This window comes from Urocitellus parryii, chromosome 2 (assembly GCF_045843805.1).
Source record: "Urocitellus parryii isolate mUroPar1 chromosome 2, mUroPar1.hap1, whole genome shotgun sequence".
Taxonomy (NCBI): Eukaryota; Metazoa; Chordata; class Mammalia; order Rodentia; family Sciuridae; genus Urocitellus; species Urocitellus parryii.
This window is the reverse complement of record NC_135532.1, coordinates 93740177-93766491: the sequence shown is the minus strand read 5'-3', so window position 1 is coordinate 93766491 and position 26315 is coordinate 93740177. Positions and strand designations below refer to the sequence as shown.

The following is a 26315-nucleotide window of genomic DNA, read 5'->3' as shown; positions in this document are numbered from 1 at the left end:
CATTGCATGTCAGCCCTTTGCTACCTCTTCTCCAATCTAAGGCATAAAGAACAAAAGCAGCCCAGCTTTCCCTTCTTCCCAGAAGGCACTCTTCCTTCACAGTGTTGGAATGGCATCAAAGACTGGAACTGCCTTCTGACAGAACACTATCAGCCTCTTTCCCAGTGAACTCTCTCACTTACATGCATCAAGCCAGGGCTCAGGACTTCCTGTACTCTACTGTTGGGCATCTTTGCTACAGTTGCCTTGCTTTGTTTATCCTCTGCTCTTTCTCTGGAATTGAACACTTGCATATATTTCTTTCCCTGAGGTGGTAAAAGTCAAGATTCAATTTTGAGTGTCTATATTGAAATAAGCAGAGGGGAAAAATAGAAGCCACATAGGATATAGTTTAGATGACTTCAAGGGACATTGGGAGTTGAAGTCAAATTTCCAGACAAGAAGACAAAGCTAGTTCATCTTGCTTTGCCTCCTCTGTGCATCTATCTTCTCTGAATGTCAGAGATGCCTAAGACCCAGGCCATCCTAATACAGAGCCTCAGCCTCACCAAAACTTCCAATAACTTACCTGATCTGCTTGCCTTCTCTCATGTCATATAAGGAAAAGAAGACATCAGTATCTTCCCCAATGGTATTATAGGTGAAACTCTTTAGACTGAAGAAGAAGTGATGTGGTACTGGCATCCGACAGGTTTCCCCATGACGAGGGCGCATCGTATCTACCTAATGAGGATGGTAAAAGAGCACATTATTTTATTCACTATATTGATTATTAAAAAATAAAAATTAAATTACTAAGTCTTATTATACTAATGAAGGGAAGTATTTAAGAGAGACTGGAGATGTTTTCTCTGCCAGTAAGGGATGCTATGTCAATAGACTTGGATTGAGATGGGCAAGCAAGCAGCTGGGAGAGAGTGAAGGAGATAAGAGAACAGAATTCCAATTTACAAGTGAACTCAAATCTCCACTAGGTCACAAATCTAAATTTTCCATGGAACAATTTTTAACATCATTTTTTAGAGATGCTTTCCTAATGTACTTGATTCACACTATTAGGTGTAAATATTTGTTTTTTGAATAGTTAAGTGCAATTCATTTTGCATTTTATTTTTCATGATATTTACATGACAATGGCAAAGTAAGACACAACCAGAATAACACAGCCCTGACCCAAATATCAGTTCATTTTAAAAGTACAAAATACCTCCTAATTAAAATAGGCAAAAGCACTGGGCATTAATTTTTCCCCTCAACACTTGCTCTTTGGATTTGGCCAGAAGAGGGCAAGGTGTAACTATTTACCTTTCTTCATAACATTTTTATTTTCTCCTAAATGAATTCATTTTAGTCTGAGTCTACTTTCTTTTAATTGTGCTTATATAAATTTGCACACTGGAATGGAGACTGGTAAAATCTGCTAGGAGGTAAAGGCTGCTTAGAATAAAGTTACCACACATTCAAGAAGTCAGTGGTATCTATCATATCTTGGTGCTTTCATATGCTATGATCTCTTAAAAGAAAGTTGAGGGAAAAGACTGGGAGGTCTGGGTAAGCTGCTTACCTGGGATGTGCTCTGCTGTACACTCTGCCTACTAGACAAATGCTATGGAAAGAAAGAGAAAAGAAAGATTTACTCTGTTAGGAAAGAAACTAACTTTTATTAAGTACCTTCTATATGCTAGGCAGTCTACTATGCATTTTATCTTCATGAGATCATTTAATTCTGATAACTTTGTTAGATAATCATTATTCATATTCGATGGAGACAATGAAAGTTTAAGAACAGGAAGTTATTTGCTGAAGGTCACACAATAAGAAGCTGGCAAAATCTGCATTCAAACCCTAGGCTCTCTATCACTGAGTACAAACCAAGTCACAGATGGGTGCTTGCTACTAGATTTTTTCTTTGGCAATGTCTTCCCACACTTTACCATTTTCTGAACTGCCTGATTAGGCTTCTTCAGACTTTCCACACTGAAGCCCTTTAAAAAAAAGGGGATCCTCCCCAAAGATTTCTTCATGCTCTTCCATTGCTATTGGCTGAAGTTAAAAGAAGCAGATTCCAATTCCAGCTATGCCATTCATAGGCTGTGAAACTTTAAACAAATCATTAACTCTATCCTAGAGGTATTTTCTTCTACTGTAAAACAGATAAGAACTGGTCTTTTCTTCCTCAAAATATTGTTGTGAGGTTCAAATTACATAATGGAAATCAGTATAATATAGCAGTTAGGGACCTAAGTACAGAAGTCAAGAAACCAGTTTTGAATCATAAGTCCCATTTAATGGCTGTATATTTTCTCATGTGTAAACTGAGGATAAAATTTTGTGCCTAACTTAGTCTCATAGGGTTTTGTGCAGATTAACCCAGAATGTAAGTGAATGATAATTATTCTCTATAACTGGTATTTTATTATTACTATAATTGGCTTTCTTTTTTAAAACTAGTTATTATAGAAAAGCCATATTTGGAAGTAAAACCTGGCCAAGAAGAATGGTGAGTTCACAAATATTTATTGCCCCGTATTGGAAAACTCAACAATGAGAGTTTCTATGTGGCTGCCATTTGGACCCTATAGGTGTGGGGCAGCATACAGTTTCATATCATATGGGTAAGAAGAGTGGTTGTAAGAATGCCTTCATTTAATTTCCCAATACATACCTTTAACATTCAATAAAACCAAAGTAAAATTAAATACTAATTTAAGTGTAACCCACTAGCTATATTTACTAATTATTAAATATCTATGTGCATTATTAGCAATATTAGCTAGTTATTAAGTAGTACTGATGTTCATTCATAGGACTATATTTTCCCGTGATACATATTTAATATAATAAAGTCAAATGTATAACATCTGGGTAAACTATTACATAGAATGTATATACACAAAAGAAAACATACATGAAATTGACAAAAAAATTAGGTCTGGGTGTACAGCTCAGTGGTAGAGACTTGTTTAGCAAGTATGAGGCCTTAGGCTTTATCACAAACATCGGGAAAGACAAACTTAAAAAAACAAAACAAAATCAGGCTTTCAAAATACAAATTGGGTTTTCTATGATTTACTGACTAGATCCTACTGGAATGGTATCAGACTAAAATAAATTGTTTTATTTTAAATTAAGGGATTGCATTAAGTCATTCTTCTTAAGTATATTTATTGACTAACTCTTAAAATGACTACAGAACTTACTAGTTGTAAGTTTTCAGTTAATACTATCTACAGAAATTTATAAAACAGCTAACTTTAGTATAAAACATCCCATTGACAATAACAAATATCATTGCAGACTATAGAGGTGTCACATTTTGGGAAACTTCCAATCTAGTTTAGATTTTAGGCTTTTTTGATAAATGAACATACTTTATTAAAATGTCAATTTAATAAAGTAAAGCACATATTTTATAAAGTTAAATACCCTAATGGCTTGCAATAAAAATTATCAGTTCTCTGCTTACCCTGTCTTGTTCCCTGGAGATAAGTACTTTCAACTCTTTACTGTTTTTTTCCTAGAATTTATCAAATTTTTCTAAATGTTATATTTATATCAATCTCTCTTTATCCAGCTTTAGAATTATGCATTGGTTTTTATAATGGACGTTGAGGATTTTAACTCTTGCACATATCCCCTTCCCTTCACCTATGTTCTTAATATCTCAAAACTCTTAAACTATTACTTATATTATTATAACTTAAATATTGTTCTCTGCTGAGAAAAGTCATGTAGTACAATTACATTTCTTTTCTTCTGCCACTTTCATCTTGGATATACTTATTTGTTTTAAATTATAGTCACCTCTTATTATCCACACAGAATTGGCTCCAGGATCCCCCCCAGGTATCAAAATCAAAATCCATGGATACTCAAGTCCCTTTTATAAACTTTTATTTGCATACAACCTACAAATATCCTTCTGTATGTTTTGTCACCTCTTATTACTTAAAACATTTCATACAATTTAAAAGTTATATATAATAGTGATTATACTATTATTTAGAAATTATTATTAATGATGATAAGAAAAATAGTCTGTACATAGTTAGTACAGACATAATTTTTCTCCAAAGTATTTTTGAGTCAAGGTTGAATGAATCTGCAAACATGGAACCTGCAGATAAGAAGGCCCTTTTTCTATGTCCCCCATTAATCTAAAAGTCTAGGGACAGCATCTTGCACATGGTGAAAATTGTTAGATGATCTGTGAAGCCAAGTTGTTCTCCTGGAGATACCCTTCCTAGCTGTCTTCTGCCTTTCTGCTTTAATCTGGACCAATTCTCAGTAGTTATTCTCTAAGCCTATTACACAACTGTCATCCTAGGACTTCCCTCTGCTACTTACCTCAGAATTCTTTGTACCCATCATCTGGATCAGATTCCCTAACATTGAGGGTACATATATAGTAGTTTTTTGATTTATTTCTTCATTCTAAAGGAATAATTTATTCTTTAGTATTTTCCTCCTTCATTCTAAAGGAATAATTTATTCTTTAATACTTTCCTGAAAAGGGGTTAAAAGTAGTTGGTGTTTTGAAACTCTGAATGACGAAAATTCTCTTTAGGCTACTCTCCTACTTGATTAATAAAGTAATTAAGTAAATATAGAATACTAGGTTGAATTTTTCCCCCTCAGAATTTTGCATACAATGCTTTAATATTTTCCAGTTTTTAATGTTGCTATTAGGAAGCCCCAAGTGTTATCCTTTCAACAAGTCATTTGTATATGACTCTGGAAGCTTTTAACTCCTCTCTCCATTTCTAGTGAGCTGAAAATTTAGAATCAAATGCCAAATACTATTGGTCCTTTGAATCTGGAGACTCAAATATATGTTCTGGAAATATTTTTAATATGATTTCTTCCATAATTTTCTCTTTATTTGTATCTTTGTTATTTCTTCTGAAACTCTGTTATTTATGTACTGGATGTCCTAGATAGTATCTCTAGTTTTTAAAACTTTTCTCTCCTATTGTTAATTTTGTTGTGGTTCTGTTTTCAGGAAGATTTTCTTTATCTTCTAACCTTAATACCACATTACTCCAGTTATCTAATTTTTAAATTTCTGGAGCTGCTTCATTGTTGCATTATTTCCTCCTTTTTCTCTAGAAACAACAATCACTGATTTCTTCTGCCTGCTTCTTCCAAGTTGCTTTCAGATGTTTGTTGTGGTCGCTAACTTTCACTTAGGTTTCTGTTTGTTGATGCTTAGCTATCTAGAAGTGCTGTGTGAGGTCTTTTGATCAATGGGTTTCAGTATAAAGAACTTTAAGGAGATGAGTGATCATTTTATCCAGTCGTATCACTTCAAATATATATATATATAATCTGATGACTCTAAAACTGTCAAAGTTATCTCAGGAACTACAGACTTTCATTCATGCTTTTGAATGTCTAAAAGACATCTTGAACTTGAAAAAAAATATATCTAGATCTATTGTTCCCACTGCTCAACTCTCAAACCTGCTTCTTCTACATTGTTTCATATATTTCACTATTATCTAGTTGGGCAGACCAAAAACTCAGCAATCACTCTTCTATGACCTTTCCCTTAATTCTATACATGTATATCAATACAATCTATCAACAATTCTGATTGGTTCTAACTTCAAAATATATTCAGAATCCAATAACTTCTTACTACTTTCACTAGGCCAGCTTTAGCCCAAAGTACTGAAATTAAGATTTTGTGCTTTAATGACTGCTCCTTGCTTCCATTTTATGATCAGGAACGCATATCTGATCATGTTACTCTCACGGTTCTGCCAGACTAATGGAGTAAGTCTAATTTGGGACATGCAAAGCTTTTGCATTCTTGTTGGACTGCCTCATGTCCCATTTACTATAGTATCTAATGCCAAAATTATAAAAATCATTATATTTCCTGGAACTGCCACTTCCCTATGCTTGGTGGCATTTTGAAGTGTTTTTCCTGCTTTTTTCATACCCTTAGAAAATCAGTCACTATCTCTAATAGCATTAGTGTATATCTTAATTACGCTATGCAGCAAATGCATGTTTGTGGTCTACTGATTCTACTAGAGTACAGTTTCTCAATGGGAGAAATCCATGAACAGGTTTCAGCAACAAGCATTGGGAAATCTATCCATCAATTCCTCTAAAACTGATTGTAAAACACTGTATGTAATTCATATTTGCATAGTCATGGGAGAAAATATCATCTGATCCTTCCTGATAGAGAAAAAATTAGAAACCAACACTAGATGATGAGATTCTTGAGGAAAGGAATAAATCTTGTTCATCATTAATCTCTATATTGCACTCCTATTATGTTGCAGAGAGCAGTTAAAGCAAATGCTTGTACATGTTAATAAATATACAGAAGTAAACATATAGAAGCAATAAATATGTTACTTGTATATTATTTAGGCAAATTTCCTTTTGCCCTTGACCAGGCATAATACTTGGTATCATCTATGTTCACTAAAACATTATATTTCTTAAAGAGATCCTAAAACTTATAATTCTCATCAATATATACTCACTGAATATACTACTCAACATGTGAGGTTATACCCAGGCCCTTAATCTAAGCTTAACTATCACTTTACATTTTTGCCATTTGTTTCACTTTTAAATGTTCTATCTCTCTTTTAGTTACTTCTTATCCAGCCTACCAAATTGAATCATGATCATCATTCAACCCAACAGATCTTTATTGGACATCTAAGCATCTATCAGTCTCTGCCTGTGGAAAGATTGGTACATTATTTCCAGGTTCAAAAATCACCACATTAACTAATAACTGGCTCTTTCCAGCTTCAACCACCTTTATTCCTAAGAAGGAAATAGGAAGCATAATGTTAGTAACTAGTGCAGGCTGAAAGAAAACAAAGAGCAAAATCAACAGAGAAGTAACCCCTAGATAGTGTAGTAAGCCCAGCATCTCTACATAGTATTCCCATTTGTAAACCAAGCATGATATGTACAGTCAGAATAAGGAAAGTTTTTAGAAATATTGTTTTATAGAATAATCAGGGAAAATAAAGGAGAAAAAAAGAGGTATACAAGAACAAGCCACCCCATTTTAGATTTCTTACCATCTTGTAAAGATCTGAGACACTAATCTGGTCTGAATCCACAACTTCAAAGTCCTTCCGAGGTACCAGGTCCAGGCCCAAATGCCTAGTAAAGAGAAAGACCACACTTATCATTCTATGTCTATAGTACTCATCTTTCTTTATATGCCTGGGAACCTATATCTGTCATGATGTTGTAGACAGAGGTACAGACTGCCCCAGCAGGGACATGCCTTCATCCAGCATCATCTAACTGTGTTCACCTTTGAATAAATAAATGAGGCTAGGGACTTTAAGGCTGACAAATTCCAGTCATCAAGTAGTTCCACTTGTGATGATAAAAAGGTTCTAATCAGTATCACGTTTATAATAAAGTGCCTGAATTCATTAAGGATGGCTTCTTTATATGTTTAATTTTTTTCTTTCTCCCCCATCCTACTAGTATGCTTAAGCATCAGTCATGTATTACTTTCATTAGGATGAAAAAATTATTCAGGGCTCAAGTAGATTTGGAATTCAAAATCAACACATAAAAATAATCTCTTAAAGATATGTATATTTTGGTTGAGTTTATCTTATTTTCAATTTAATTAATACTGACATTGGTAAAGGCCTGACCATGCATTAGCACTAATATCATATTAATGTGAAGTTTAACCAAGGAGCATTACTACTCAAGACAACAATATTTAGAAGATAAAATATAATTTAGGACTGGAAGAAGTAATGATAATTATTGGTTGATTGGGTGGTAGAGGACATAACTCTGGACACAGCCAGAACTTGATTTCAAAATGGTACATAATTTATGTTCAATCGATGTTAGCTTCTTTCTCACAATTCTAGGATAATAGTTCTAAATCTGAAGTTCAGTGGAGTTAGAGGTTTGTGGATCTCTTAAATTTCTTAAGACACTAGATGAGAGAGAGAGAGAGAGAGAGAGAGAGAGAGAGAAATTGATTTTTTTATGAGATGAAGATTTATTCCTCTGATCAGGGTTTCAGAGATGCTCTGTGACTACCTGACTCCAAAACAAGGGTTATAAGTTATTGAGTCTGGAAAAAGTATTCCATGGGAATTTGAAAAGAGAAACATTTCTCTTTTTAATTAGATTATGAACTATTTTTAGAATATGCTAACAAAATTAATTTGTAGGCAGTTTCTGTACATACAACTCCCACCATTTAAAATAAAGGCAGTCTGGGAAGTCAGTGGTAGAGCACTTACCTACCAAGTGAAAGTCCCTGGGTTCAATCCCCAGCATTGTAACTAAGTAAATAAATAAGTAAATAAATATAATAAAGTCAGTCCAAAATGAGATTTAATGTATTTATAATCTGCACCCTACTTATAGGGAAAAGATTAAACAAATTGCAGTAAAATAGTAAAATAAAAATGGAAAATCAAACCTATATGAGGAAGGTAGAAGCAAATACTATAATAGCCTAGGCTAAAATGACTACTATGATTTTTTTTTTGAGAGAGAGAGAGAGAGGGAGAGAGAGAGAGAATGTTTTAATATTTATTTTTCAGTTTTCGGTGGACACAGTATCTTTATTTTATTTGTATGTGGTGCTGAGGATCGAACCCAGCACCCCGCGCATGCCAGGTGAGTGCGTTACTGCTTGAGCCACATCCCTAGCCTGACTACCATGATTAAGAATTAAGTTCAAGGCTGGGCATGGTGTCGCACGCCTATAATCCCAGCAGCTCAAGAGGCTGAGGAAGGAGGATTGTGAGTTCAAAGCCAGCCTCAGCAACAGTGAGGTGCTAAGCAACTCAGTTTGATCCTATCTCTAAATAAAATATAAAAAATGGCTGGAAATGTGGTTCAGTGGTCAAGTGCCCCTGAGTTCAATCCCTGATACCAAAAAAAGAAAAAAAAAACTCAGGATAACTTCCATTATCCTTTATGCAAGGGTTGTGTAATACATATAATATATAACATGTATAATTAAAGGGTGATTTGCATTATCTTTTAAAAGAAAACCTGGAGTTTTTAAGAAGGAAGTGGGGTGTACTAAATGACACCCCTCCTCATACACAAACCCTCACAGATTGATGAAATTAGTAGATTATTATTGACTCTAACCCCAATAGTTTACAGCTTAATGGTATGCTGTTGAATCTGATTATTGAAGTTATTGCACTTAAATATGTAAGAGTTTTATTTTTCTACCACTAAGATCCTGCCTTCTTAGAACAAAGAAAGACTTCATTCTATTACCTTTTATTAGTTAATTTAATATCTCTGAAACAATTTCAAGCTTTTGAGTTCTAACACAAGTAAAGGCAATAGTGTCCATCGAGAGCAAAAAAGAGCTACAGCACATCCTTTCTACCCTGCTTTTCATAGAAAGCAATTTATATTATAAAAACAATTCTGTAGGTATGATCTTATATATTTAAAATACTTTTATATGAATGTGAACACAAGTATAAAGATCATTAAATTGAAACTAATATTTGTATTAGGAAACAAATTATAAAATCGATCTTTTAAAATGTTTTCCAAATCTGTATTGCATGCCATTTAAATTTTTCTAAACAAAAGGACAACTTTTCACACATATTTGTTAACCACTGGTGGTCCCCAAATTTATAGTTGTTCCTTGTTATTCATGAGAGATTGGTTCCAGGATCTTTGCATGAATACCAAAATCTGAGGATACTCAGGTGCTTTGTGTAAAATGGCACAACAGTATTTGCATATAACCTAATACGCATACACCTGTATACTAAAAACGTTACTATATTACTTATACTAGCTAATATAGTGTAAAATCTAGCTAAACAGACATTATATTGTATTGTTTATAGAATAATGACAAGAAAAAAGACAATTTGTGATTTAAAACAGGTTTTCCAACCATAGATGGCTGAATCCATGAATAAGGAATCCACAGCCATGAAACCTGCAAATATAGAGGGCCAACTGCATATGGAGTAGTCTAAGTAATATAATTCAGAAACAAAGAAGTGAACAAATTATTCAATCAAAATCAAAATAGATGTTTTAGACATAACAATTTACAAAAACTCAAGATGGCATTCAAGTCAGTAGGGTTGGAATTGACTGTATGTGCTCTGTCATAGTGTACCACACACAATTATGGGCCTGTCTAACATCTACACAAAATCTGTCTTAGCATTATGATCCTCTTAGCTTGCTTTTCCAGTCAATTTTCTACACATATGCACATCAAACCATATCACAGATACTTTCTAAGGTCTTATAACATACCAGACCAACAGTGCTGGATGCAGGGAGTACAGTAGTTTTGAGTAAAAACAAATATTCTTATTCATCAAGGTTTCTCCCCTGAGAGCAGAGTGCTTTCCCTCTCTTAAAAGTAGTGGGGCATGGTACCTTTCAATTTCTTGATCTTACTATCTTTATAAATAAGAGAATGATTAATGGGTAATCTGGTAAAAACTGAAGACTAAATTCCTTCTACTAATACCATCTACAATGAAGGAAGAGTAGCTTGCAAAAATCAAGTTGGTGACTATCCTACTTGGAAGAAGGCATAGATGTTGCATACTGAGAAGCAATCCATGTTCATTACCCTGAAAAAGAGGTTTCTGGCTCTTAATTCCTATGAGATAGTGACCAGAATATTCTTTATTCCAAGAATAGTGAACAATAAATGCAGGGAATGATCAATTGCCTTCTATAGCAAAAGGAGGCAGAGAAACAAAGTAATCATGGGCATGGGCTCTTCCACCAAGCCACACTGTCTGATCAATTACCAAGGCTGGTGCAAGGACTAATTTGGGTAAAACACAGTGCCTGGTATTGGGAAACACAACTGCTGTTATAATTATTACCACTGTGTTTTTTTACCAAAAATCAAAATATGGCTTAAAGTAAAGAAATTATTTTTAAAAATTTATTTATTTTTCATTTTTAATTTATATATAATAGGAGAATGTATTATAATTCTTATTACACACATACAGCACAATTTTTCATATCTCTGGTTGCATACATAATATATTCACACCAATTCGTGTCCTCGTACATGTACTTTGGATAATAATGAACATCACACTCAACCATTATTAATTACCCCATGCCCCATCCCTTCCCCTCCCACCCTTCTGCCCTATCTAGAGTTCATCTATTCCTCCCATGCTCCCGCTCCCTATCCCACTATGAATCAGGCTCCTTATATCAAAGAAAACATTCAGCATTTGGGTTTTGGGGATTGGATAACTTCACTTGGCATTATCTTCTCCAACAATATCCATTTACCTGAAAATGTCATGATTTTTTTCTCTTTTATTGCTGAGTAAAATTCCATTGTGTATATATGCCACATTTTTTTTTGTCCATCCATCCATTGAAGGACATTTAGGTTGGCTCCACAGTTTGGCTATTGTGAATTGTGCTGCTATAAACATTGATTTGGCTGTGTCCATGTAGTATGCTGTTTTTAAGTCCTTTGGGTATAGACTGAGGAGATGGATAGCTGAGTCAAATGGTGGTTCCATTCTCAATTTTCTAAGAAATCTCCATACTGCTTTCCATATTGGCTGCACAAATTTGCAGTCCCACCAGCAGTGAATGAGTGTACCTTTTTTTCCACATCCTTGCCAACACTTTTTGTTGTTTGTCTTCATAATGGCTTCCATTCTGACTGGAGTGAGAGGAAATCTTAAAGTGGTTTTAATTTGCATTTTTATAATTGCTAGTGGTGATGAACATTTTTTCATGTGTTTGTTGATTGATTGTACATCATTTTCTGAGAAGTGTCTCTTCAGGTCCTTGGCCCATTTATTGATTGGATTTTTTTTGGTGTCTAGCTTTTTGAGTTCTTTATATACCCTAGTGATTAGTGCTTTATCTGATGCTTGAGGGGTAAAAATTTGCTCCCAAGATGTAGGCTCTCTATTCACCTCACAGATTGTTTCTTTTGCTAAGAAGAAACTTTTTAGCTTGAGTCCATCCCATTTATTGATTCTTGATTTTAATTCCTGTGCCCCAGGACTCTTTAAGAAGCTGGGGCCTAATCCCACATGGTGGAGATTAGGGCCTACTTTTTCTTCTATTAAATGTAGGGTCTCTGGTTGTATTCCTAAGTCCTTGGTCCATTTTGAGTTGAGTTTTGTGCATGGTGAGAGATAGGGTTTTAATCTCATTTTGTTGCATATGGATTTCCAGTTTTTCCAGCAACATTTGTTGAAGAGGATATCTTTTCTCCAATGCATGTTTTTGGTGCCTTTGTCTAATATAATATAATTGAATTTTGTGGGTTAGTCTCTGTGTCCTCTATGCTATACCATTGGTCTACCAGTCTGTTTTGGTGCCAATAACATTCTGTTTTTGTTACTGTTGCTCTATAGTATAGGTTTAAGGTTTGGTATAGTGATGCCACCTGGTTCACTCTTCCTGCTAAGGATTGCTTTATTCTGGGTCTTTTATTTTTCCAGATGAATTTCAGGATTGCTTTTTCTATTTCTATGAGAAATGTCACTGGAATTTTGATTGGAATTTCATTAAGTCTGTATAGTGGTTTTGGAAGTATGATCATTTTGATAATATTAATTCTGCCTATCCAAGAGCAAGGGAGATCTACCATCTTCTAAGGTCTTCTTTGATTTCTTTCTTTAGGGTTCTGTAATTTTCATTATATAGATCTTTCTCCTCTTTCGCTGAGTTGATTCCCAAGGTTTTTGGTTTTTTTTTTTTTTTTTTGAGGCTATTGCAAATGGAATAGTTTCCCTCATTTCCCTTTCGGAGGATTTGTCACTGATATACAGAAATGCCTTTGATTTGTGGGTGTTTATTTTATATCCTGCTATTTTTATGAATTCATTTACTAGTTCTAGAAGTTTTCTGGTGGAATTTTTAGGGTCTTCCAGGTATAGAATCATATCATCTGCAAAAAATGCCAATTTGAGTTCTTTTCCTATATGTATCCCTTTAATTTCTTTCATGTGTCTAACTGCTCTGGCCAGTATTTCAAAAACTATGTTAAATAAAAGTGGTGAAAGAGGGCATCCCAGTTTTTAGAGGGAATGCCTTCAGTTTTTCTCCATTTAGAAGGATGTTGGCCTGAGGCTTAGTGTAGATAGCCTTTATGATGTTAAGCTATGTTCCTGTTATCCTTAGTTTTTCTAGTGTTTTGAACATGAAAGGGTGCTGTATTTTGTCAAATGCTTTTTCTGCATCTTTTGAGATGATCATATGATTCTTATTTTTGAGCCTATTAATGTGATGAATTACATTTATTGATTTCCATATGTTGAACCAACCTTGCATCTGTGGGATGAAACCTACTTGATCATGGTGCATGATCTTTTTGATATGTTTTTGTATTCAATTTGCCAGAATTTTATTGAGAATTTTTGCATCTATGTTCATTAGCAATATTGGTCTGAAGTTTTCTTTTTTGATGTATCTTTGCCTGGTTTTGGCATCAGAGTAATGTTGGCTTCATAGAATGAGTTTGCAAGTGCTGCATCTTTTTCTATTTCCTGAAATAAATTGGAGAGTATTGGTATTAGTTCTTCTTTAAAGGTCTTGTAGAACTCGCTGTGTACCCATTTGGCCCTGGGCTTTTCTTAGTTGGTAGGCTTCTGATGGCATATTCTAATTAATTGCTTGAAATTGATCTTTTTAAATTCTGTATGTCATCCTGATTCAGTTTGGGCAAATTATATGACTCTAGAAATTTGTCAATGCCTTCAATATTTTCTATTTTATTGGAGTACAGGTTTTCAAAATAATTTCTAATTATCTTCTGTATTTCTGTAGGGTCTGTTGTGATATTTCCTCTTTCATCATATATGTTAGTGATTTTTCTCTCTCCTTTGTTAGCATGGCTAAGGGTCTGGATATTTTGTTTATTTTTTTCAAAGAACCAACTTTTTATTCTGTCAATTTTTTCAATTGTTTCATTTGTTTCAATTTCATTGATTTCAGCTCTGATTTTAATTATTTCCTGTCATTTGCTGCTTTTGGTGTTGATCTGTTCTCCTTTTTCTAGAACTTTGAGATGTAGTGTTAAGTCATTTATTTGTTGACTTTTTCTTCTTTTAAGGAATGAACTCCATGCAATGAACTTCCTCTTAGAACTGCTTTCATAGTGTCCCAGAGATTTCAGTATGTTGAATCTGTGTTCTCATTCACCTCTAAAAACTTTTAAATCTCCACCTTGATGTCTTCTGTAACCCATTATTCATTCAGTAGCATATTATTTAGTCTCCAGGTATTGGAGTGGATTTTATTTTTTATTTTATCATTGATTTATAATTTCATTCCATTATGGTCTCATATAATGCAGGGTAGAATCTCTACTTTTTTATATTTGCTAGGATTTGCTCTGTGGCGTAGTATATGGTCTATTTTAGAGTAGGATCCATGTGCTGCTAAGAAGAAAGTATATTCTCTTGTTGAACATTGGTATATTCTATGTATGTCACTTAAGTCTAAGTTATTGTTTTATTATTGAGTTCTATAGTTTCTTTGTTCAGCTTTTGTTTCTAAGATCTATCTAGTGATAAAAGAGGTGTGTTAAAGTCACCCAAAATTATTGTGTTGTGGTCTATTTGACTCTTGAACTTGAGAAGGGTTGTTTGATGAACATAAGTGCTCCGTTGTTTGGGGCATACATATTTATAATTGTTAAGTCCTGTTGGTGTATGGGTCCCTTGAGCAGTATGTAGAGTCCTTCTTTATCCTTTTTGATTGACTTTAGTTTGAAGTTTACTTTATTTGATATAAGGATGGAAACCCCTGCTTGCTTCTGCAAGTCATGTGAGTGGTATGATTTTTCCCAACCCTTCACCTTCAGTCTGTGGATGTCTTTTCCTATGAGAGAGTCTCTTGGAAACAGCATATTATTGGGTCTTATTTTTAAAATCCAGTCAGCTAGCCTATGTCTTTTGACTGATGAGTTTAGGCTATTAACATTCAGGGTTATTTCCTCTTCTCAGAATACTTTGCTGAGGATGTTCTGTAGAGCAGCCTTTTAGTTATAAATTCTTTTAACTTTTGTTTATCATGGAAGGTTTTTATTTTATCATCAATCTAAAACTTAGTTTTTCTGGATATAAGATTCTTGGTTGGCATCCATTTTCTTTCAGAGCTTGGTATATATTGTTCCATGATCTCCTGGCTTTGAGGGTCTGGGTTGAGCTACAAATAGGTCTCCCCCTATATGTGATCTGATTCCTCTCTCTTGCGGCTTTTAAGATTCTGTCCTTTTTCTGTATGCTAGGTATTTTCATTATAATGTGCCTTGGTGTAGATCTGTTGTAATTTTGTACATTTGGTATCCTGTAAGCCTCTTATATTTGGTTTTCCAATTCATTCTTCATGCTTGGGAAATTTTCTGATATTATCTCATTGAAGAGATTGTACATTCCTTTGGTTTGAAACTCTGTGCCTTCCTGTATCCGAATAACTCTTAGATTTTGGTCTTTTGATGCTGTCCCATAATTCTTGGATGTTCTGTTCATGGTTTCTAACTTTCTTCTCTGTGTGGTCAACTTTATTTTCCAGATTGTAAACTTTGTCTTAATTATCTGACGTTCTTTCTTCCAAGTGATCTAGACTATTAGTTATGCTTTCTATTGAGTTTTTAAAATTTGATTTATTGTATCCATTTCAAGGAGTTCTGACTGTTGTTTTTTTTCAGGGTCTCTATCTCTCTCTTGAAGTAATCTTTTGCTACCTGTATTTGCTGTCTTATATCATTGTTGGAGTGATCGATTTTTGCTTGTATTTGCTCAATTAGGTCTTTAATTCACAGATCATTTTAATTATGAACCTTCTGAACTCCTTCTCTGACATTTCATCAACTTCGCTGTGCATAGGTTCTGTTATTATAGTGTTCTGGTTTGTTTGGAGCATTTTCCTCCATTGTTTTTTCATGTTGTCTATGTGTCTTCTTTTCTTGCATGTGGATCTGAGATATTACAGTTTCTTTCCTATATTTTTGTAGTACTTGTACAGATTCTCAGTACCTCACCTTGATGTTGGGCTTCCAGACCCTGCTGGTGTACCTCAATGGATGCTGCTGCATCCTGGATCTGGGACCTGCATAAGTTGGAATGGGTAGATCTGGGCCGCTGGGTTTGACATCCTGTGGTAGTCTGCTGGTTGGAAGGGGCAGTTTTGCACCAAAGGCTAGACTCTGGTGGTCTCTGCTCTGCTGGGGGAGGGGTGAACCGTGCCTACTGAGATCCTGGATCCTACATGGGCTAATGTGGGTGGTCTGGGCTGGATTTTGGCTCCCTCGGCAGTCTGCTGGTCACAGGGGACAGCCCTGCACAAGAGGCTAGGCTCTGGTGAGTGTCTGCCCTGCTGGGAAAGGGGTAAACCTAGTCTTCTGTGCTCCTGGGCCCCATAGAGGCTGGTGTGAGTGTATCTGGACCGATGGACTTGACCTCCCATGGTAGACTGCTGGTCAGAAGGGGTGGTCATGTGCCAAAGGCTAGGCTCTGGTGGTCTCTGCCCCACTAGGGGAGAGGTGGACCAGGTGTGCTGTGTGCCTGGGCCCTGCAGAGGCTGGTGTGAATAGGTCTGGGCCACTGGGCTTGACTTCCCAAGGTCAAGGAAAGGGATTATGATAAAAGAGGTACAGAGTCTGAATTTAAAACTCAGATAAAACAGAAGGCAAGCATTTATGTACAGCCACATATTCAAAAGTTATCTAATTTTTGAATTTTGAATTTTCAAAAATAGCCTAATTGCTTAGGTGAACAGTCTTCACAAAATTACTGACATTTTCATTTAACCTACTCCATGCTAGGCTCATGCTGAACACAGCAGTGCATAAGAGACATACCCCTGACATTACATTCTTATAGGTAGAGCTCTCTGATGCTCTGGATCTCAAAACAAAATTCTTTAAACTTTACATTTCTTTTTAATGTTCTATATTCTATTTTCTCTCTTCTCCTAAGGTTCCTCATATGATTCACATAAGTCATAAAATAATGTGAAGTTAATTAATTGTACTCAAAGGATGCTGTAGGGTATTAGGCCTTAATTCTCTCCAGAATTGGTTGAGAAAGAATGGAGATATTAAGATTCCTTGTGGGCAGTGGCCTTTTCTAATGCTTATATAGAGAGCATATATATAATATAATAACTATACCAATGAAAATACAGAATATTTATTTAATAACATATAAAAAGCTATAATTAAAATAGCTTCATTGTACCAAACATTTACTTGGGCTAGATGCTATATGTATGTTGTATTTAAGTACTATGAGGAATAGGTAGTATTAGATTCATTTTCTGAGGAAACTGAGCTCAAAGAAGTTAGAAAAGTAGTTTTTTTTGCTGTACCAGAGAATGAACTCGGGGATACTCCACCATTGAGCTATATTCCCAACACTCAGGGGCGCGCTCGAGTTCTCTCTCTCTCTCTCTCTCGCACGCTCACTCGCTTTTAAAAATTTTTAGACAGGGTCTTTCTAAGTTACCCAGGTTGATCTTAAACTTGTGATCCTCCTCCTTTAGGCTTCCAAGTAGCAGAGCTGGGATTTTTTAAAGCTAGGACTATCTCCCTCTGCAGCATTATACCTGCTACCCTTCTACTAATAACTGTGAAAGCTAAGTACCAAGGGCTATAAGTGGATTGTAATAATTTCAAGTCAAAATAGTTTGAGAGATGAAATTACATCAATTCAGAAGGAAATAAATACAAATTGGTTAAAAGTGTCCACCAGATATGAAAACATACCAATTTTATTATCAAATACATTCACATAGTGCCTACCAAGTATACCTACCAAAGCACCGTGCTAATTACAAGGTATAATGATGAGCTAATCTAGAGATAGAATGAGAGGGAGAGGTAGAGGGGGAGATGATGTAGAAAGAAAGAGAAATTGAGAGATTTGAACATAAAATTTGACATACACACTTTAAACACATCCAGCCATCCCAGACTGCTGGAATAGAGCAAGATATTAACTGATGAGTATACCACTAGGTATCAGAAGAACCTTAACTGAGGAGTCACTGAAAATTTCTGCTAATTTCACATGTCCTGAAGCTACAAAATATCAACATGACCTTAAAAGAAAGTACTGAGCCATAAACCTTTCCAGGTCCTAGCAAAAAAAAAAAAAAAAAAAAAAAAAAAAAGAAAAGAAAATCTCAGGGAAACTCATTGGGAGATATTTTCTACACATTACAAACCAAACCACTGCTTGTGTTGCTTAGTCCAAGAGCAATTACCTTGATGAGGGACATAAAAGCTTAATGGGAAGAAAAGAACATGAATGACAGATGAATATATGAAAGACAAAGTAGAAAAGAGGGGGAGGGAGAAAAGTGATAGCGGGACAGTGAAGGAAAGAAATAATAAAAGAACTAGAATTATAAATTTATTAGTGATTTGTCTTAAATTTTGTGAGTTCACAAATACAGATAAAAATTATTTCATTTGAGACATAATGTATAGAAACATTTTAATTCAATAAAACCTTATGTTTCATTTTATTCAAATAAGCACTTTTTAACCTAAAGAAGAGATATAAATTCTATAAATTATATAATTATTTCTTACTTATATATTTTTCTAAGTCAGAGATCAATTTTCTAAATGGAGCTCTTATCTTACAAAGGTATAGTAGCATTTCATTATAACAAAGAATTTAATTGAGTCCATGAAAAGTGATGTAGTATATGTGTTCAATAAACCATTAATACTTACTATTAATATTTCTGAAGTAGAGTCTGTGTCAGTCCTGGATTATTGCAACATTAAATTAACTATGCTGTATTTATTGTAGTGATACAATAAGAGACAAAGAGGAAATTTAAAAGTTTTATGAAAGGTATTAAAAATATTAAATTAATAAATTAAAATTATGGTACTAATCAAATTACTTCAAATTTTCTTTGGAGTGAGTAAAATTAACTGATTTATTCTCTATATAAGATCTTGTAGATAGAGATAATGACTCATTTGTACACAGTTTTGTATTGTGCCCAACCTGTATTGAAATGCTTAAAAATATAAGAACACACTCTTTTAAGTGCTCATTTCTACCCCACATAATTTTAATAATTTTTACTTACAGAGTGAATCTACAAATGCACAATGGGTCAAAATATGTAAGTTACATAAATTTAAGGCCAAATATTCAAATATTCATTTTTTTCAAATAATTAACTGTTAATCTCAAGAAACAAAAAAATGGTTATTATGCAGATGTGGAAAATTCTGTATTTAATTTAAAACTTAAATGAAGAGTAAAACTCATTCAATTTCTGTCTTTTGAGGTTCTAACTTAATGTTAAATCAGATACACAATATGGGACAGGCAGTCTTCATACTTGGAGAAGAAAAGAAAGATAAAATAATACATGGAATAGAAATACTGGCCACAAGTTGCCTGATTTTAAGACTCACACAAATAATTAGAAGATGGAGAGGTTCTGCAAAAGTGTACAACTTTGGGGATCAGTTCTGGATACAAACAATCTAATATAGTGTACCTCTACTACTGTTGTTGGGAAAAGTGCTTCTCAGTTGTTAGTTTCCTCACAAAGCAAAATGGAACACTTGTCTTGGGCGGGCATAATAGCATTTCATTATAATAATGAAACTAAGTCAGAACAGTGATGTAGTATATGTCTTCAATAAAAAATCAACAGCTAGTATTAAGAGATTCTGAAATAATTTCTGAAAATGCAGAGGCATAATATATATGAGAGTTTATAAAGAAGGCATAATAATTTTAAATTACATAATTAATATTTACTTACATCAATTAAAACACAAATACACTCAGCAAACACTGACTATGAATCTGTCACATCTCAATATGTGTTAAGCTTCAATGTTTTATTAAAATTTACAAGTGTGGTAGAACAAGATGTATGAAACTATTAGGGCTTAAAATGGGAACAATGGATGTGGTTATTAGTTCTTAGTTTTTGTGTGGAATGGTTTCTTTTACTTAATTCAATGTTATGAAATGACTTCGGACTTTATTATTAGTTTTTTTTTTGAAAAAAAAATCTCTTCTTTCAAAATAGGAAGGAATTATTAAAAAGAGTAAGCCCAAGCAAGAACCTGAAAGAATATTCCTATTAGTTTAAAAGCAATATATCTTTTTCTTTTAATAGTGATAGATATACAAAATTCTTATTTAGGTTTTTAAGTAACTGTATTTTCCACTGGGGGATAAGATAAAGTGGGGGAGGGGATAAAGGAATAGGGGTGTGAAGGTAAAGAAGTACATGAAGAAAAAGAAGGGTGGTAAAAAAGGAAGAAGATGCAGAGTAAAGAAGGGGAAAACAAGGAACAGGGGAGAGCGAGAGAAGGGAAAGTGGGGAGGGAAATGGAACTGTGTTTCTGATTACTGTTTGTTGATATAGATAAATAACTGCCCCTCCAATACACAGTTACTTCACTGAGAAAAAGTTACTAATAAAGGTGCAGTAGCTCTATAATTTACTGACAGGCATTATAATGTTCTTAGCTTTCTTCAAGGATGTTTTGAACTTGTTTCTATTCTATCATATTTAACTTTGAAGTTATCATCATTAAGATTGCAAAATTTGGTTTGTTTTCAATCTTTATAAGATATTCCTAAACTCATTAACTATATTTACTGGTATTTATAGTTGCAGTTAAATTGTGACATAATAAATTACATAACTATTATCACCATATCATCAGTTCAAGTGTAACAATGTGAGACAGAGTAATATTGTTTATAATTATTATATTTTAATTGATTTTTAAAATATAAAAGCAATGATATCAAACAGTAGTGTTTGGGGTTGAGGAAACAGCATAAGTGGTTATATTATAAGTTAACATTTCTAAATTTTATTTAGTTTTTTATTGTCCGCAGTCAAATTTAGAGAACACTGCCTGACCTATCTATACCTGAATTCACATTATGTTAAACAAGTAGTATATGAAGCAGTCTTGTTAACAGTCAAGGTAGGATGTAAGTAAACAAAAGCAGACAAGGATAGTAGAATGCTGTTCACTTAAAAAAAATAACTAATTTGGGTTTTTTTCCTTTTCTACTGACAAGTATTACTCTAGGTTTGGATGTGCTCAGATATTAGATTTCATGTTTCCTCTTTCCTGACTTCTCATTTGGCAGGGGCATATCCTCAAGTCCCTTCTACAGAAAGGGTTCCTAAGTAGTAGCTATTATGTGTCCCTAAAAATGGCTTTATTTGATCCTCATACTTAGATAGTTGGATTATTTACAAAACTCTGGCAAATTGTTTGCCCAAAGAATTTTGAAGATTCTACTTTATTATCTTCTAGCATCCAGTGTTAATAATTAACACTTGTGACACAAGTGTGATTCTTTTTTTTTTGTTTGTTTGTTAAAAGGACATGTTTTTCTGTCTCAAATATTGAAGGATCTTATCTTCATCCCTGGAATATTAAAATATCTGAATGTGCCTCACTGTAGTTTTTGTTTGTTTTGTCTTTTCCCGAATTCATGATAATAAGTATACGATAGGCCCTTTTAATTCTAAGACTGCCCTTCTGCAGCTCTAGGAAATTCTCTTTCTTTCTTCAGAATTTCTTTTTTTATTGCCTTTATTCTTTTTCTGAAAGTTGTATGATAATGTACCCTCCTGGATTAAATTTTTCTCCCCTCAATTATTTACCATCCTTTTGTTTTATGTTCAAGCAACTTACATAAAATTTATGTTTTCATTCTGAAAGTTTTAATTTGGAAGTCAAATTTTCCATTGCTTTTTCATAGAACCTTATTCTACATAGTGGGATTTCTTGGATTTTCTACAAGAAGGTTATGTTTTTCAAGTTCTTTACGAATCTCTACTTCTTCCTTGGGACATGTTATTTCTTCTGGGTCTGGGTATTTTATCCTGGTTTTTGTTATTCCTGATTGTTCATAAGACCTAAAATGCACTGGAAGAAATCTAGGGAATTCTTATACATGGGTAGATTATTGGCAAGCTTTATTTTCAGGTAAGTGGGAGGGATGTGGTCCTTTTACTTTGAAAAATTTAAATGCCAGAATGTAGAGGGCTTTGCAAAAAGGTTTCAATTCATCCTTTTTCCTTTTTGCCCAGTTTTCTTCCACACTGTTGGTTTTCATATTGTTTATCTGAAAGGGAAATGCCTGGTCATGCATTCTGCTCATTGGGGTAGATTATTCCTATACAAACTTTTAAAACAACCCATTTTCTAAGACCCCAGACTTACTATCAACCTCCTTTTGGGAGCTTCAGGACAGACTGGCTCCCTCAGTTAAATTTCCCTTCACATATACTGAGGTGATTCTATCAGTAAACTTCTATCTATTTTCCAGGTTCCATAAATATGTTTATATATCTCATTTATTGGTGGCCCCCTCCAAATTCTTTTATTTTCTGTCATTTCAATGATGTCTTAAAGGAGAAGAATTGAAGACATACACTTAAGTAGGACGCAAACTGGTTACTTCAAAATTGAAGGAATCCAATTTTAAGAGAATGAAAAAAGCAAACTGAAAGTCACACTGATTATTAAATCTAGGGAGAAATAACATCTGAATACTATCTATCCTAACTTCACATGCCAAATTCTTAGAGGTTTACTTCCAGGGCAATAACAAATAATAATACCCACTGTATAAATGCAGGATTCTTTGAATAAAAAGAAAAAAATAATATTTTAAGAATATTTTGAAATAGAAATATAGAGAATTCTCATTTGTAGTTTTTTCCTATTCAGATTCACTGTATGGCTATAAAATGTAAGTACACTGAGTCAACATTTTCGAAAAGCACCATATGATAAAAAAGATTGTATTCTGATTAATGAGGTCTAGAATCAAGAAATTTGAGCTGGAAGAAACTTTGGAGGAGAGTCTAGCTCTTATTCATTTTTCCAGTTGTGAGAATGGAATATGAATTTCAGACTAGAACCAATGAGTGTCCTTTGCGCCTAGCAATAATAATGAGACCATAGTGGAACATATAATATTGTCTTAATTATTAAGGAGAAGCTTCAATTAGGTTTAACTTCCATAAGGACTGAGTTATTATAATGGAAACTGAGAGATGCTCAGATAATAGTCATACTTACTCATTACCCCAGTCCAGGCGCACGGTGATGTGCCGCTTAACCTCCCGAACCTGATCCTGAGTCAGGTGACCAGACAGTAGCTGCCTTCGCAGGTCAATAAGTTCATTCATCACATGGCGAAGTTTGTAGAAAAGATCTACTTTGTGTTTCTGAAAGGGCATTTTTGGTGTTGGGTGAAATATAAAAGGGATATGGAAAGGGAATGAAAAGAGAAAGAGAAATAGTTAAACTATGAAAAGTGTTCATTTATTTGAACCATAAAGGCAATGTAAAGAGGAGCTATTATCTAAACATCTGCATATAGTGAGTGATACCTAACAAAGTAATATAAGTGATCATTGATCCAATATAATTGGATCATGCATAAGTGCCATCTCTACACCCATTTTCCAGTAAATCAAAGTTGTAAAACTTAATCAAAACAGTAATTTACACAGAAGCCCAAACCTGTTTTCTGACATGTTATAATATACTTAACAGCAAAAAATTCAACCATCCAGGAACATATCTGAATTCTCTGGGAAGTACAATCAGCTGAAAGAGGAAAAGGGAGAAGCATTTGCCCTATTTTAAAGTCAGTTTTTATATAAAGTTTTAAAGGCAGGTTTTACATAAAGTAAGTCTCTGAAGTGAGATTCATTTCTTGGTTTCTAGGTCCCATCTAGCTTTCTCCTTAGCTTTTCCAAACAGTGTGCATCCTTAGTCATAGATTTCTAGTCTTTTCAGTTTAATAAAAAGTGTCACCTTTATAGAAGTTAATAGAAACAGTGTAATGGACTTAATTATGGACCTTATAGTAGTTTTTACCTTACAAGTAAAAATGTAAGTACACTGAGAGTTAGATGTTTCAGAAAAAAAAGATGTACTTCAGAATATAGAAGTCCTATTTCTTCACAAGTAAAATCTTGACCTTAAAATCTTTAGGGTTCTATTTCTTTGTAGGATAACTGAAATTCTTAGAATGCAACCAATCTATGAAAAATGCTTTAAAGACAGATCAATATGCACCATAGTGTTAATAAAATATTTATGTAGGATTTACCCTAAAAAAGACAGTTTTCAAAATAAGCTTGATTTAGGTAGCTATAAATAAAATTAAGTATAAAGAAAGTACAAAAAACTAGTGTTTTTAGATGGTAGTCATCTTATAATTAAAATGTTTGAAATATCATAATAAATTAGAAAATATCTAATGGAGCAGTAGACTTCTAAAGGTCCATCTTTACTTGATCTTAGCTAAAAGTCCAAGCAGTACATCTCAAAGAGAAATTATTATTTTTTAAAATGCAGGGTTAGGGATTTAACCCAGGGCTTAGCACATACTACACAAGTGCTGTACCACTGAACTGCACTACAGCCCTTAAAAGGAATTATTTTTAATTAGAAGATTTTAGAAAACATGTTGTATACTTGTATCAACTTGTCCTCTATTTAGATGATGCATACACAATGGAGTATTACGCAGCACTAAAAAATGACAAAATCATGGATTTTGCAGGGAAATAGATGGCATTAGAGCAGATAATGCTAAGTGAAGCTAGCCAATCCTTAAAAAACAAATGCTAAATGTCTTCTTCGATATAAAGAGAGCAACTAAGATCAGAACAGGGAAGAAGAGCATGAGGAAAAGACTAACATTAAACAGAGATGAGTGGGGTGGGAGAAAGGGAGAGAGAAGGGAAACTGTATGGAAATGGAAGGAGACCCTCATTGTTACACAAAATTATATATAAGGTTTGTGAGGGGAAATGGGAAAAAAACAAGGGAGAGAATTAAACAACAGCAGATGGGGTAGAGAGGGAAAATGAGAGGGAAGGGGAGGGGGGATAGTAGGGGATAGGAAAGGAAGCAGAATACAACAGTCATTAATATGGTATTATGTAAAAATGTGGATGTGTAACCGATGTGATTCTGCAACTTGTATTTGGGGTAAAAAATAGGAGTTCATAACCCACTTGAATCAAATGTATGGAAGATGATATGTCATGAGCTTTGTAATGTTTTGAACAACCAAAAAAAAAAAAGTTAAGCACTTTGATAATAGATAATACTGACAAAATGGTAAGAGTCACAAATTCCTGCCAGCTCTAAAAGCAGGAAAGTCTAAGCAACTATACTACCTGGAAAATTGAAATCTTGAAGATTGATAATAAAGACAATGTGGTATGTGTTTCCTATGCATGCCATTCATATTGAGAAAAGAGAGCCACCTATATTTAAAATAGAAAGTTAGAATTATCATCTTCTTATCAAATCATACACAAGAATCCACTACATGCAAAATAGGATACTACATAAACATTCATCTCATCAATTAACAAATGCTTTTGTGGCATATGCTAAATGCTCTCACTTTGTCATGACCAAAAGTCCCTGTTCTCATGGCACTTTTTTTCCCTAGAGAGCAGAAACAGATAATAAACAAATAATTAAAAGCGGTGTTAAGTTCTAAGAAGAAAAATTAAAGCAGAGTAGGGATAGTATGTGGCCAAGGGTCAGATGGCTGGGGTCAGGAGAAAGTACTGCTTCAAATGTGCCATCAAATGCAGAAGATTTACAATTGTGGTGGCTGTCACTGACTTCCATAAGAGTAGTTCTGATAAAATGGCTGGACTTCAGGAGATAATATGAGAGAAGGAAGTGAGAAAAGAGTACAGACAACTCTTTCAAAGAATCTGCAATGACTGGAAGTAGAGAAATGGGGTAGAAGGATGATGTGTGATCAAGGAGGGTTTTTAAAAATTGTAAAAACACAAGAAGAAAGGGCTTTAGGACAAAGGGGGAAGATTTAGCTTAGATACACAGATGTTCTTCAGTATCTGCAGGACCCCCCACCCGGTAGATACCAAAATCAAAGGATGCTCAAGTACTTTATGTAAAATGATGCAGTATTTGCATATAACCCACATATATTCTCCTGTATACTTTAATTTTGTGTGTGTTAGTACTACAAATACTTAAAAACAGATTAATATAAGCTAATATAGGGTTATAAATCTAATTAAAAGAAAATTACTTCAAAAGTACTATGATTCTTGGGGCTGGGGATGTGGCTCAAGCGGTATCGCGCTCGCCTGGCATGCGTGCAGCCCAGGTTCGATCCTCAGCACCACATACAAACAAAGATATTGTGCCCGCCGATAACTAAAAAAAAAATAAATATTAAAAATTCTCTCTCTCTCTACCTCTCTCTACCTCTCTCTTTAAAAAAAAGTACTATGATTCT

General features: G+C 34.1%; 1 protein-coding gene across 1 annotated transcript in view; it reads right to left on the bottom strand.

Annotated features, from left to right (window-relative positions):
* Positions 1-26315, bottom strand: part of Dock3 (dedicator of cytokinesis 3) — a 656066-nt gene that overhangs the window by 243045 nt on the left and 386706 nt on the right. Inside the window, exons 6-9 of the mRNA XM_077793451.1 lie at positions 23090-23238; positions 7062-7146; positions 1565-1606; positions 569-723 (exon numbers count right to left, since the gene is read on the bottom strand). Coding sequence (XP_077649577.1) covers positions 569-723; positions 1565-1606; positions 7062-7146; positions 23090-23238 — 431 coding nt within the window. The remainder of the gene's footprint in view (positions 1-568; positions 724-1564; positions 1607-7061; positions 7147-23089; positions 23239-26315) is intronic.